The sequence below is a fragment of the Harpegnathos saltator genome, unplaced genomic scaffold (genome assembly GCF_003227715.2).
Source record: "Harpegnathos saltator strain DR-91 unplaced genomic scaffold, Hsal_v8.6 scaffold128, whole genome shotgun sequence".
NCBI classification, from domain to species: Eukaryota; Metazoa; Arthropoda; class Insecta; order Hymenoptera; family Formicidae; genus Harpegnathos; species Harpegnathos saltator.
In genome coordinates this window covers 552216-567500 of record NW_020229904.1, presented here as the reverse complement: position 1 = coordinate 567500, position 15285 = coordinate 552216, and the positions used below count along the sequence as shown (strand labels likewise).

General features: G+C 37.5%; 3 protein-coding genes across 7 annotated transcripts in view; 1 reads left to right on the top strand and 2 right to left on the bottom strand.

The window, feature by feature from the left end:
• The window catches only part of fry (microtubule binding protein furry), a 34339-nt gene extending 26056 nt beyond the window's left edge, over positions 1-8283 (bottom strand). For 3 of the 5 annotated variants that reach the window (XM_025307718.1, XM_011145290.3, XM_011145292.3), the window contains exons 1-15: positions 8268-8283; positions 4902-5077; positions 4304-4389; positions 4197-4238; positions 3579-3755; positions 3293-3477; positions 3040-3233; positions 2768-2977; positions 2486-2693; positions 2244-2381; positions 1941-2175; positions 1454-1857; positions 429-1004; positions 221-356; positions 1-142 (exon numbers count right to left, since the gene is read on the bottom strand). The exon at positions 1-142 is cut by the window's left edge and continues 29 nt beyond it. In XM_025307718.1, coding sequence (XP_025163503.1) covers positions 1-142; positions 221-356; positions 429-1004; positions 1454-1857; positions 1941-2175; positions 2244-2381; positions 2486-2693; positions 2768-2977; positions 3040-3233; positions 3293-3477; positions 3579-3755; positions 4197-4238; positions 4304-4346 — 2690 coding nt within the window. In that variant the 5' untranslated portion in view covers positions 4347-4389; positions 4902-5077; positions 8268-8283. Of the gene's footprint in view, positions 143-220; positions 357-428; positions 1005-1453; positions 1858-1940; positions 2176-2243; positions 2382-2485; positions 2694-2767; positions 2978-3039; positions 3234-3292; positions 3478-3578; positions 3756-4196; positions 4239-4303; positions 4390-4901; positions 5078-8267 lie in introns of those variants that run through there. The other 2 variants (XM_025307717.1, XM_025307727.1) reach the window with 1 other exon arrangement.
• A 1082-nt stretch (positions 8284-9365) lies between these two features.
• On the top strand, positions 9366-13190 carry Ant (ADP/ATP translocase). Its single transcript, XM_011145293.3, has 4 exons — positions 9366-9657; positions 11468-11729; positions 11936-12170; positions 12269-13190. Exons 1-4 carry the CDS (start codon positions 9495-9497, stop codon positions 12509-12511), a joined length of 903 nt encoding a protein of 300 aa, XP_011143595.1. The 5' UTR covers positions 9366-9494; the 3' UTR covers positions 12512-13190.
• Positions 13191-13202: 12 nt separating this feature from the next.
• LOC105185647 (vesicle transport protein GOT1B) lies at positions 13203-15231 on the bottom strand. Its single transcript, XM_011145294.3, has 4 exons — positions 14746-15231; positions 14529-14620; positions 14270-14448; positions 13203-14180 (listed from the first exon to the last, which is right to left on the bottom strand). The coding sequence occupies exons 1-4, from the start codon at positions 14768-14770 to the stop codon at positions 14054-14056; spliced, it is 423 nt and encodes a 140-aa protein (XP_011143596.1). The 5' UTR covers positions 14771-15231; the 3' UTR covers positions 13203-14053.
• Positions 15232-15285: the final 54 nt, after the last annotated feature.

The window sequence follows — 15285 nt, the reverse complement described above, 5'->3', positions numbered from 1 at the left end:
GCTATCCATTGTAGATCCACATTAGACGTAGACGCAGCGGCCGCTTTTTCAGCTGGCGGCAGCATGGGATAGCACTTTTCTAAAACAGCGGGACAGCAAGCGTCGATTACATCGATAACAAGCTGGTCATCCTCTGGTCCCCCTAGGAAGGAAAGAGACACGCGTAAAATATACATTCATTTATATAATGTTCTTATAATCTATGTAACTATATGGTTACCCAAAGTCTTCAATAGAAGTTTAACTTCGCGAAGTATATGAACAGCTAGTCGTCGAGGATAAAGGCGACAATTGCAAAGCATAACTAGAGCGAATCCTTCCACCAGATAAAATATATTCGACACAGGCTCCACTTTCTGTAAACAAAACATAAGTAGTTCATGCATATCGCGCGCAAATGCTGAAACTATTTCTGTGTAAATGCAAACCTGGCCTGATTCGCACTTCTTGATGCCAACATCGATGCGTATATTCACCCGTGTATTGTCCACTGATTGTTCCTTGGATCTAATGCTGGGACTTGTCAAAGCGTTCTTCCAACATGTCAGAAGTTGCAATAGCATCCTGAGGCCATTGTCTACAAGCTGCGGGAATGTATCTTGCACGTCTCTAGCCAGGAACTGTGTAAATCCAAGGATGACATCTTGCCGCCAATCGGAGAAATCCAACACTAAAGTCTGCAAACTTTGATACGCCAACGCGCGCAGTTCCTCGTCCATGTGTACCGTTAAGCGAGACAGCAAATCGACCAACTCAGCACCGGTCATTCCGTCGGGAATCAATCGCGGTACGGCGGCGACGCAAGTTCGAAAGAGATCTATCCGAGGTTTGCGTTCTCCGGTGATCATCTCGTCCGGCTCTTTATTCATATTCTGAGTGCTGGTCATCATGAGAGGCCTACCATAGTGAACGTCTAACGCGCGCAAAATATCGACGAACACCCGACGTACGTGCGGGAAGTACGACGACATTCCTATGCTTCGCGCGGTATCTTCCGTCAGCATCTATGTTACAGAAACATTTAATACATTAATACAATAAAATTAATACATTAATACATTAATACAATAAAAAAGTAAAATCTGTAGAAGCGGATTTTGCGCAATGTCTGTTGTAAATTTGATCAGCACTTTGCTGACAGAGATACAATAGAACCTGCTAACACAGTACGACAACAGAAACTGAGCAGGTTTTGTCGTTTTGTAATCGTTTAAATTCTTTTAAATGCAACATACTGCAAATTCCATCGTAAATCGATGTCGCAAATCCAGTCAAGTTATGTCAGCAGGCTCTATTGGCAGAACGCGAGGACACATTCATACGGACACAGTCGATTGAATCTGCTGCCAATTGTGCTAACATTTTGTATATAGAGAACATATTGGATTTATATTCTTGAAATATGCTATGTTCAATGAACGCATAAAGATAACGTGGCATGGATTATACATACTTTGTTCAGGAACGTCTTTTTAACACGCATAGTGTTTCCACTCGGCAATACGCCCATGGTGCGAGGCATCGGCGGTTCTCCCTCTTTCTGCTGCAAGCTGTCGGCTACGACGAGAAATGCCCGAAGCCCGATGCTCATACGTTCAGGAGTTAAGATTATTTTCACTGGTCGACCGACAGACAGCAAGTCGAACACTATCTCGCGCATCGCAAAGTCCAGTCTCTCCTGTGCGATGAACTGGATGATCTTAACGAAAATATTTAGCGGTGTATCTCGTGGCACCACTGCTTTCGATCCTTTGGGAAACAAGGAATTCACTATGCTCTGTAATCTGCTTTGCGTGGCTGAGTTGCTCTCACACTTGATTCGTATCATGTAGACCCAAAGTAAACGGTATAAAGCCTCTGCAACATATATAACGCATAAATATAAAGTATATGTTCACATTCTTAAAAAAGTAATATATAAATCTGTATTTGAATCGTACCTAACGCAACTCGGCACATTTTCGGATCACGATTCTTCAAGTGGGACAAACACATTGCTAAAAAATAATGCCAATTTTGCAAAAAGAATGTTTTTTGGCTAACGCAGAGTAAGCAGGTTACTAGAGGAAAAAGTGCAAGCCTGTGCTTGGATTTTGTACACATATCCAGCGTCGTCGAATATAGCATTTCTACAAAATTTTTCAGACATGGTACGTTCACTTCATTTTTTACAGCCTGAAATGTAAGGTATAATTAGCTGTGTTAATATTTAGATGCGAAAATAATTTGCTTGAAACACTCACAGCAGCAACAGGGACCAATATTTCGACAAAGAGACCAGCTAAGGCGTGTTTCACATCTTTGTCTTTTACTTCTAAGAAATATTGAGCGCATTCTTGCATAAATTGGAATGATGCCTCAAATTCTTCTATTGGTACCATCTGAAAATTTATACATCATATGATTAAAAGTACAAACATTTTAAATATACAATAAGCAATCCTGGACACATTTTTTTATATTATGAGCTAGATAAAATAATTACTTTAACTCTGAAAAATTTCATCCCCATCAAAAGGGATATGATACTCTGCGTAGTATGGGGACCTAGCTCTTTAGCACGTAATTCCTTCAGCTCCACCATAAATCGCTTTCTCACAGACATAAATCTGGATTGTGCCAAAACTCCAATTACTTCAGCATAAAGATCCGCAATAATATGAATATTAGCTGCATTTGGTTCATTTTGTATGCTGAAAAAATATAAGAATTAGATATGTTATATTTTTGTATTAATTTCCATTATAATAAACAAGATTTTATCTACCCTTCTCTATATTTAAAGTGTTTGAAAGCAATATTTTCTATGTAGGTTACTAAATCTTCATGCCCAGGATGAAATGGTAGTTGACGTAAAACCTCAATCAGCATTAAACAAAATATAAATTCGACAGCAAGATCTCTGCGTTCTTGCAACAAGTCCGCTTCACTTCTTTCGACTGTTTCTACACTTCCTGATACTATTGTATACATAATGCTGAAACAATATATTATTAATATTTGTAAGATATGTATTACCATATATTTCTATCTTCTTACCTTTTTCCCTTTTGGTCTTCCTTCCCAGGTTTCTTTTGATCGCCACCTTGATCTACGAGTTGACGTTCATACCAATTGAATAGAGCTTTCAATATTGATGGGAGACAATGTTCGGCAACTGAACCAAAAGCTGATAAAAGTTGATCAAATTGTGGATCTTCCCCTCTTTGTAAAACTTTCGATAATTGTTTTTCCTATAAGTAATATATTTTAGCGATATTCTATAGACAGTAACTAATCAACCAATACTTACATGCTCTGTCATAACAGCCTCCATCTTCTTTTCAGCCTGCGAAGTAAATTCTGCGAATAGAATACGCATTACATATTCTCCTGGTCTCAAATCCATATCTCCTATTTGTTGTGGTTTTACTGTCTCCTTTTGGGCACCCCACGGCAGTACCACAGTTATTGCACTGACTCTACTTGAACTTGATTCTAAAAAATAATAGTGATACTTGTGTGTTAATTTTATTTATAAGACATGTATATTAATGGTTAGTATTAGAGTTTATAAAATATTAATAATATAAACTTACCATTGCCGGATACTGAAGTACTGGCAGTGTAAATACTAACAGCATCACTGCTTTCTCCCTGTGTAGTTCCATGAACTGTGAGTAACTCTTGCACTGGCTCAAGGGTAGCTTGTAATGTTGATTCAGCCGTTCCCTCGTGTAATCCTTCACTGTGTGCTGCTCTGGATTCTAAGGCTTCTATAAAATATATGAGTAACAATATAAGCGCAATATAAGTTCAAAACTTATATTTAGTTTAAAATTACTTTCTTCTTTATATTCTAAACAACTTTGATTATAATATGTAAAAGGAATATCTAAGATATTTTTAATTTATTTTATAAGTTAATAATTTTGTTTGTTATAACAAGTTTGTTATAACTGCCTACATATTTATATTATTACTGGTTAAACTGCAATATAATATAGAGAAGTTTTTAGTTTAGTATTTTATTTAATGAAGTAACAACACTGAATAAAGAAACAGGCTAAAAAATGAAGCCTTATTGTGTAACATAACAGATACCTACAATGAACACTAATTCAATTATATCAGGCTTGACGGTCAACTTTATATAGTTATATGCAATAGGTAAGAAACATGTATATTTATAAATCATTAATAAAGTAATGATCTACCTGCTTGAGCCTCATTGCCCGTGTTTGGTTGAGTTTCTGCACCTATGATATATGTACATTGTTAATTTCCAAATTTGTTGCTTTATAAAATATATAAGTTAACGAACCTTCCGTCATGTTGTTGATTGTTGCCTTCTCTTCAGGTAACATTTATAATGAATGGCATCATGGCATAACTGTAGTATGATTACATCTGAAACAGTTGCACTATTTCTCAACCTTGTTACAACAGGCTTGAGATAATGTTGATATAACATGTAACACGGAAATTAACATCCATCTCTCATAGAAACAAGAACAAATAGATATCACATAGACTTCACATTATCACAACAAATAGATATCAAATAGACTTCACATTATCACTTTTCACTGCAGCACTGATCTTTTTTACATCAACAAATTATTACTCGTATAATAATTTTGCATATAACCAGTATATTAAAAATATTAGTTACTCTGAGCGTAATTCAATCGTAATTTATAGACCGTGTAACGTGACATTCAAATGTAAGCATTAAATTGAAAAAGTATATTACGACGCAATTCGTATTCAAGATAATTACATGGGTCAATTATTTAATTAATGCGCAGCTATATGAAAATACGCGCTGCACGGAGCCATAACTTGCGGGTGGGGGAGATGGGGGAGTACATCATGTCACACATGCTCACACAAAGCGTCAAAATCACAAAAATACTCACTGTAAATCTGCACCGATATCACTGATGTCTCAGCAATTTCACCGCAATTCACATACACGACGAAATATAATACTTCGTCGTAAAATATGTACGATTTAAAGCATTCTTGATAGCACGTCGACAGATCCCGGTCAGACGATACACTCTTAACTTAGAAGTGAAGCACTGCGCACCATCTAGCAAAATAGAAGGAACTACTATGAGAAGCTCTCTATCTCACTCTCTAATTCTCTTTCTTTTCTCGAAGAGAAGGAAGAAGTTTCTTAATTATTCCTATTGCAAGTGGCTCTTTAAATTCTCTTTACTATCATTTATCAGAGCAGTACCATTAGATAGCGTTGAACTTGCCTTATATTTTAGCTTATCAAATGCCATACCAACAGAGTTTCTCGCGCCATGGCAATTTGAATAATCAAATATTTAAATAGGAAGGATATTCTATTATCGTGCGTGTGTCTAAATAAATGTAACATACTTGATATTATAATATAAAAAACTACAGTAAAAATCAAACATTATTTCCAGCTGATATAGAATAAAAAGCTACTTTACATTTGAAAAATGTATCGCGAAGTTCATTTATCTACAGCTGTAATAGTACATATATATGCATGATATTTTGTTTATTATAGAATAAATATCGTGTAGATATATGAATTGTGATATATCAAAGCAAAGCTATGCGACTAAACAGTGGCACTGACACGTCACATTTATTTTTACGCGAATTTATTTTTATGTGATTGTATATAGCTGTAAACCTCTAGCTGTGATACTTTTTCCAATAAACTTAATATAATGAGCAAAAAAGCTCTATAAAAAAGAAATATTCATATGAAATATTACGTTATCCGCCCACATGTCTGAGAAAAACAAAATCTCATATGTCCATAATTGTGTAAATATTCAAATATATATTATATAAGACTGTTACGTTCATATATTTCTTTTTAAAAGTTCTCTACATATATACATCTAGCTTAATGTCAAGGACAGCCAACGAGTCGATAGCAACCAACTAATCCATTTTAAAGCAGTCGTGAATCTATATTTAACTAAAAATTTTTCAATTTACACTGTTGACAAAGATTTTACACTGTTGATAAAGATTAAAAAAACACAAAAGATTCTTTTGTATCAGATTAATAAAAAAAGGACTTATCGGTTTTTTATAAAATACTGTTTTAAATATAGCAAAATATTCGAAGTATTTTCTTACACTGTTATGTAAAAACAAAAAAACTTCTTTAAGTATAAAATATATATTGAAATTAATAGTGACTACATGTATTATTGTATTAATAAGAGTTATGTCGAAATATAAAAAGAAATTTGAACGTTTCTAATTTTATTTAAAAATATAACACATCTTCAAAGCAACCTGATAAAAGTAACGATTTTTTAAATGTGTTGTAAGAAAAAGGCATGATTTCTCTCGATAATATTATGCTCGAATCGAAATTCGCAATGACAATGACAACGACGATGACCTTTTTTGTCTTTCGTTTTGTACGCCACGTGTCACCCAAGCATTTTGCAATCACGCGGTGCACGCGACCTCGAGCTTCTAATGGTAATAAAACTGGCTTCAAACACCTCTCAGGTGCATTGACCATCAGAACTTGCAGTTACGTAGCTGTGCGACACTTCGTATCACCAAGGTCGCGCGCATCACTTATATCCAATATACGGCATTCAAGACCCCGAGTCCGGGTCTGATATCTAATGAGCCACAGTTGCTAACGCCGACATATATCCGATTGCATTCTTACGAACTATGCACGCGAGCGCATATCCGCAGATAACTCTGTGAATATTTGTCGCTCTTATCGTGAGACTTCCATCTTATCGGAAAGGAATCTTATCGTGACTTAATAAGAACGTTTCGAGTGTTTCTCATCTTCGTAATTTTCAAACGTTGAGAAGTTTTTCCTTCTTGCCTTATTCATCAACTTCTATCAACGGTAATTCCAAAACTGTTGGAGTGGCATCGACACCTACAATATTTTTATCGAATTTCGTTAGTCTGGCTGTCAGTTTTACGTTAAAATCAGACAAGATAAACATACGTTGTATTTGCCAATTTTTATAACGATTTTTATCATTTTTGTAACTAGTAATAACGACTTTTATAATGACATCAGTATCAATAAGACGCAAGTTTCCATTTGCGATACATATCTTCGTTACATGTTTTTTGTTATATTTATTCTTTATTTCTTTTATTTCTTCTTGTTTTTTAAATTTAATTTTATCTTCTCAATCAATCATAAGCAATCATAAATCAATCATAAACATTTTACAATGTAATTTTTGTAATCTGATCAATTGAAATATTGTTCTATTTATTCTGAAATACTATTCAATCGAAATACTGTATTCCTTCATGTAAATTATACTTTGATATTAAAAGCATGGTTCATGTCGGAAAAAACAGTCGGTTTTTCCACCACTATCATTTACGTATACGCTTTCTCATTCCACGTTTTTCCCATTTTTACTTCGTCATTTAGAGCGTAATATTCATCATTCTTCAGTGAGAATACTTATTCCGGCCGCCAAACCGGAAGTACGTTGATATGCATCAGATCGTGGTCAGATAATGAGAGCTATAACGAAGAATCCGTCGACGAGTGTCACACAGCAATAAATATTATCTTCGAATCAAATCTGTGAAACGTGAACGATAAACGAAAGAAGATAACGGGTTATTGTTCTTCAATTAATTTCATCCAAATCAACCTTATCCTACAGCTTTTGTTCGTCGAAAGTGTTTTTTGCTTGCCACGAAACGCAATATTGAGAATTAACGAGTGACACCAGACGTCAATCGCCGATCTTTTCAACGCGAATCCAAACCTGCTGGTAAATCTATTTTTCCAAGGACCGATTGTTCCAATTTCTTGGTAAGTTATAACTGATAGTTCAATCGTATGTCTTCGTTTAAATTGGAGGAAAAACAAAGATAAACATATGATTTAATTCAGTTAACTTACCAAGAAGCTGGAACAACCGGCCCAAGATCCTTCGACCTATGTATCATTTTGCCTCAAGATCTATCTATTCTCAAGATCTATCTATTCCCTCAAGATCTATCGAGCAGAAGAACAATGTCAAGTATATTCAAACGTTATCAAGTTATCGCGGGTATCCCCGGCATACACGGAAAGATCGTTGGACGCGCAGGCAGACGCTGCTGAATCTTCGCTTCGTAATCTTCGGTATCCACGCCGCGTGTAGTACCGCGTGCGTAGACGAAATTGGACAGCTGCTTTTAGCAACGTCTATTCCGCGAACGGAAGATTCGCCGTGCGTGCGCGCGCGCGTGTTCCTCTCCTCAAGCGCGTATATAAATACATCCTGTACCTTGATGTTACTCCATTGAACTGGCGCGCGACTCCTCCGCAACTCTATGGCCCTAAGCCAGGCTTACGCAAGCGACGCGTCCCTCGTTGACCTCTTTCTTCGATAAAGAATTGACCTTGCGTCTCGTTCTTGACAAAACCCGCGCGAGCGAGCCAAAATGTCCGACCGCCTTGAAACACAACCGAGGACTCGGTCGACTCAGACGTAAAGGGATGTTCATGCACGTCACGTGGTTACCTCATAGTTGGCTGCCATTTTTACGAAAAGGGTTAAGATAAGATAGGAAAGAGAAAGAGAGAAAGACAGAGAGAAAGACAGAGAGAAAGACAGAGAGAGAGAGAGAGAGAGAGAGAGAGAGAGAGAGAACACGATAATAATTCATTATTGTTTAAGCGTTTAAATCATTGCTGTCAAAACCACCTAAGATATTAATATTAATAAATTAATATTAATAAAACGTACGTTTTGTATACGGAGACATCAGAGAGAAGCAATTTTTCATCATAGGATTCCGTCCCATTTAGAGGTTATTCGACAAAATATTCTTCATTCTCGATTATTCTCTCCACCTGGGTAAACACCTATATCTTAAATCGCGCGTGTCAGTTACAAACGCGTGTCTGTTTACAACACGAAATAGTTAGATATTGGGGAGGGGAGGGGGGGAGAAGAAATACCAGAATTCCTCGTCGCGCAGAGAGTTTTCCCGCCATCGTGTTCGTAATTTCGGGTATTAGCGAAAATGATCGCGCGGCGGTCCACGGATAAGAACCGGAAACCGGATGCGAGCGTGTCGCCGTGTCCCCGACAGTTGGCGGTTCCTTTCGAACGTGGAATTGGCGAGAGGCGGCGGCCGCGCGAAAGACAATTCGGTCGTCTTTTCAACGGTCGCGTCAGGGCAAAAGGTCGTGAATTCGGGCGGAAGCGTTGGCGACGAGGTTCAAGAGTGCCACGGCAGCCGAGAGTGTCACGGTCCCGAGGTTACTGGTGTACCGTGTTACCAGCGGCGACGGCGCTCCGGTGCTGCGCAGAATAGTACACGTGACCCCTGCGCCAGCGTCTCTTTCTATTCTTGGCGGAGGTCCGTTCTAACGAGACGAACGGAATACTGTGGCTCGATCACTCGTCGTCCGGCGCGCGTCCGATACACATCGCAGAAAGGAGTCCGGTTGTTCCTCTCTCTCGCTCTCCTTTACCCATATCTCTCGCACACCACCCTACGGCACAATGTCTGGATTAACGGACCCTGTGGCGTTCGCCAAGGATTTCATTGCTGGCGGTGTGGCCGCGGCGATCTCCAAGACCACCGTAGCGCCTATCGAGCGTGTGAAGTTGCTGTTACAAGTACAGCACATCTCCAAGCAAATCGCCGAGAATCAGCGTTACAAGGGTAAGTGGAGTTTCCTCTACCTCCATCTTTCTCTCTCTCTCTCTCACTCTCTCTCTCTCTCTATCTCCGCCCGCTTGCTTTCTCTCTCTCTCTTTCTTTCATCGCCCCTCGTCTTCCACGAGTCCCAGGGTCACAGGAGAAGCACCGACCGCACGTCACGCGCGCATAGCGTCATGGCAATTGAGGCATCGTAATACAATGGAACGCGAATTTGTGGCGTAAAAAGAGCAGTAACGTGAACAGCCACGAGATGCGATGGCTCTCTACGTCACAGCTTCAGACAAGACATGTGACAATAGCCAGAAAGAGCGTGATCTCGAGTATGTGCCACTAGTGCTCTTATTAGTTCACATAGGGTGGTTCCTATGTGAACAATGAGCTACGGCGGCTTTTCCTCCCGTTCGACGGGTTAATGATTAGACACGGTGATGACCGTTATGTAATGCCGTTAGCGGACCAACGTCCAGGGCGCCTCGTGTATCCCGCGAGCGCGCCACGCGGCGACGAAGTGAATATCGATATTTTGTGCATTTATGTAACGAAGGTCGATCGCGCAGAGCCGTTTCGGCGACTTACATAACTTTATTTCGATCGTCACGGACTGATCGCATATAGCGTGAAGAAAGCCTTCGCCGGCAACCGCTCGAGGATGGATCGATATTTCAATGAAACTCATCGTTCAGCCAGATGGCGGGCGGCGCATAGTGGCTCCTCGCTGACGACTGCAGCGAAGAGACGTGTATGCCCCCGATCGATGACGGAATGGTCCAACATGGCCGCTTTTTCGGTCGGCCACGAGACTGAATTCCTTCCCGCTCTCGCCTACTTCCACGCGTCACGAATTCATGTCGTCTATCGAGATAACACGCTGATTCATCATTCATTCTTTGTCGCCGTTGTCGTGATGACCATCTCGTTTCGATGCTCGAATACGAGGAAAATGTCATTGTCGCGACAACTTGCGATTTCAACTCATTATGTTACCGGCGATTCTGCTCGAGATCATTGCTTTCGGATTACTGTTAAATAGGTCGTTGCATTTCACTGACTTTGAACTTTGTCTGCAGGGTTATCGTAGATAGAATCTCCGGGAGTGTCACTTTTATTCAATATTATACCTTATCTCTATATTGGCTAAACTTTAAACTTGAATATCTTCGATATAATTTGCAGACTAATTATCAAAAAGAGACCTGAAATTCTTAATAAATTAATCAGCACACATTCTGTAGATCTCGGGTTAATTGTCAAGTTGCATGTGATAAGAAAACTATGATAACTGGGAAGATTTTGTAATTTATTTGTCAAATCCTTTTTATTGATGTAGGTAATAGTTATTTTTTCTAAGCTTTAAAAAAAGCTTCCTAAATTTTAAAATGATTGAAATTAATAGTTACCTTGTACGCTACTATTAATAAGTCAATATTTTATTTTGATGTAGAGCAATTCGTGTCAAAATTATATTTCAATTTTACTCACAAGGTGTCAGACCCATAACTATTTATTTCATTTCTATAAGTTTTTAAGCTTTCATCTTTCGACTAAAGCTTTAATTTTTAATAAGAAGTTTGTGAATGTTATTTTCCATAATTCTTTGCCTTTTGATAATTAATCACTTTTATATCTAAATATTATCATAAATTGACTGATTGAATATTCATAAAATTATAATAAATTTTGACAGTATGCAAATACCTCTCTTTATACACATATTAATTATAATTTAAATTAATAAAATATAATGTAGAAATTAAAAAATGAAACAAATTCTTTTCACAAATTGTTCACACTCTTATATGTCAATTTTCAGGTATGATCGACTGTTTCGTTCGTATCCCACGTGAGCAAGGATTCTTAAGTTATTGGCGTGGTAATTTTGCCAACGTTATCAGATACTTCCCGACACAGGCTTTAAATTTTGCCTTTAAGGACAAATACAAGCAGATTTTCCTTGGTGGTGTTGACAAGAACACTCAGTTTCTACGCTACTTTGTCGGGAATCTCGCATCTGGTGGTGCTGCTGGTGCAACATCTCTATGCTTTGTCTATCCACTTGACTTTGCTAGAACTAGGTAAGTTACATGAAATTTGTTTAGTTTGGACATTTTACAAATTGCATTTTTATAAATAATCAAAGAACATTATTATATTGCCACATTCTTAATAGACACATTTTTTTTTTATATGGGATAATATATGGGAGACTTTTTCTAAACTTAGAATTATTGACACTTATAGTTATATATTGATCTTATTCTCATATTTTGTTTACTGACAGGTTGGCTGCTGATGTAGGCAAGGGTACTGGCGAGCGTGAATTTACGGGGTTGGCTAATTGTTTAGCGAAGATTTCCAAGGCCGACGGTATCACTGGTCTATACCGTGGCTTCGGCGTATCTGTCCAGGGTATCATCATTTATCGTGCTGCTTACTTTGGTTTCTATGACACTGCTCGTGGTATGCTACCAGATCCTAAAAAGACTCCATTCCTTGTTTCATGGGGTATTGCTCAGGTGAGAAGTTGATTCCAACCAGTTTTATATAAAGTCATGTATACAAGTCACTTATACAAATTCAAGTAACTTCACCTATTTTCTTTTATCTTTTTCAGGCTGTAACTACTGTTGCGGGTATTGTATCTTATCCATTTGATACAGTACGTAGACGTATGATGATGCAGTCTGGTCGTGCTAAGAGCGAAATTCTGTACAAAAACACTCTTCATTGCTGGTCCACTATTTATAAGACGGAGGGTGGTAATGCCTTCTTCAAGGGCGCGTTCTCCAATATTCTTCGTGGTACTGGTGGTGCGCTCGTACTCGTACTGTACGACGAGATTAAGAACCTTCTTTAAAATTTTAAAGCGATCCTCGTCTCATTACTTTCACCGATCACAAACATCGTCATTATTACCCGGAATATCCGATTTGATAGCAAATCCCGGACCGACGGGCAATGAGACTCGCTGTCGGTTTTAACGAACAAGTAATTCAGGCTGAGGACGTTCGGTAGCAGCTCGTAAAATGCATGAAACTCGGCAGAAATTGTAACTGAGAAAAAGATAAAAAAAGAAAAAAAGCATAGAAAGAAGAGAATCTGCTTAATTTATTGCCGGATTCAGTATTTTCCCGCAGCGACTGCCAGACTACGTGCTGTATTTTCTTATTACACTACACTTGAGAAAAACAGAAGGCAAATCGAATTAGGACAAGCTGCGATGATCAACAATCGTGATCACGGTCATCTGAAAACGTTCCATAAACACCGAGTAGCTCGATTGCAATATTGAGTATCGAAAGTATAATTGCCTAGAGAAATCCGAGTCAGCGCATGTGAAGTCAGTGAGAGAGGCGGACGCGCGACGACGACGTCATTACGGCGATGCGACGGGGTGCGTAGCTTGGGCCGCCCCCCGCCTTTAATCTCGGCCCGTTGTAGATAATTCATAATTCGTAATTAATAAACTTTCATTTTTTGATGATATCAGCCGGTCTATCAAGCTTTGATAGACGATAATTTAATTTCGCACTACAGACAAGTATGTGTAAGACAAGAAACGTTACTCAGAATGTGTGCATCTAATCTGTTCATGTTAGGATGCATGCACACACGGGAAAGCAGCAGATCAATAAAAATAATATAAAATTTCATACATTCTCTCTTTCTCTCTCAGAATCTTATTCCTCCCAAAATTGAGAATTTAATTTAAGGAAGAATTTTGAGTTAACTTTTATAGCATATCCCAGATCGAATTCTTATCGGAATAACCATAAATTTAGTTATGCATGTTCTAGATTAGATTTTTAAGTAAAATAGGTATACATGTATCATAATTTTCAAAGTAAATATTGATCCGACATTTTGTGTTTGTGGTGATTACCTGCTAGTTTCTTTGGTAACTTAGAGGTCTTTGTACAAGGTAATACATCTTTTGATTTGAATATGTAAAAAGTCTTATTGATACATGACACATATACATCCATTTATTATTTTATTGTAAACATTTATTATATACCTGATCAAGGGTACAGTTTTGGCCATATTACCTTCACTGATAATAGATCACAGTATTAGAAAGTTAACAAAGTTCAGATTATCTCATTTTCATTTATACAAGAGATATATGGAATGCTTTGCATAATTCAATGTACCCTTGATGTAATCAGACAGCATACAAATCATATTAATTTCTTTGTAAGTTTACAAATTAATTGTACTAGACTTGTCGATATTTTCTTACACTTGACATTGTAAGATATAAATTAGTTTTACATTTCTGTACAAAGATCTGTACTTGACAAATGATATACTAAAGTGAAAATGACAAAAAGAAGATATGGAACACCACATGGGAGAACATCTTATATACATGTTACAAAAGATATGAATATTCTTATCATACAGTTGTTCTATTAGAATCACCTGCTATCATATCTAAAATTCGACTGAGACCAGGCATGTTTAGTATAGTTCCCAATACAGGTACTCTTCGTAAGAAATTTATTGCTACTGGTAAGAAACCACTAGAATAATAGGAATATGGATAATTAATATGGATAGTAAAGGTAGTTCTCATATAAAATTCATCAATATTAAGTCCAATACATCTTACCTGAAAAGCAGTACAAAACCATAGGTTTCTAAAATCATTCCTATAATAGGCCAACCCATAAGGACCACAAAAACACCTCCTAAGAACGAGGCACTAGCTTTTATTTTGTGCCTTTGAAAGAAAAAATTTAAAGTCCTCCATGGTCCAATGACACATGCCAAACCCGAAATAAATAGAAGCTGTAAGTTAACCCCAAAAAATTGCTTCAGAAATTCATTTCCACAAACAAATGAATAAGTGACAGATGTGACAATCTTACATTTCCAATAGCAAGTAAACCTTTGTCAAAGAGTAATAATACACCAAGGAACAAGAAGGAAATTCCAAAACCTGCCAATCCTACTCCGATCTCTAAAACACAATAAAATTATTGTTTAAAAATTGTTACAGTTAAATTAGCAATATTTATTAGTCGTCTTATATATTCACCGGCTTTTTCACATAGAAGTCGATGAATATTAGGTTGTTGTACTTACTTTGTGTATCTGTAATTTCGAACATTATTTACAAATAGTGTTTTGTGAGAAAAACACACGATATATTCGACAATTTGATTTGTTTGCACGATAACTGTGGCGATTGCGGAAAAAGCTAACCTAGATCCACGTCATTGGTTATGAAGCAGCGCGATCTCACTATGCAACATTATGGAGATTCGTCATGTCTTTTGTGTGAGCGCTGTTTGTACTGAAGTAAATTTATTTTCAACTGCTTTAGCGATTGATTATATTTTATCATTCATCATGTTCGCGGTTGTAAAAAACACTGATCCTAAGAAAACAAATTAAAGAATAACTGTTGAGTCACAATTGCAACCTATGACTTCAATTTAAATATCTGCCAGGCCTTGATTGGCATGATTTACTCCCATTGGTCCGGGACCTCTTTATCGCTACATGCACATATTTGCACACATATGCACTCATTTTCATCTGATCACTAGTTTTCAGTTTCCCAACTTGCTAGGTTGAAAATAGCCGCTACTAGAAAAACTTGTTTTGTATTCATAGATCTAC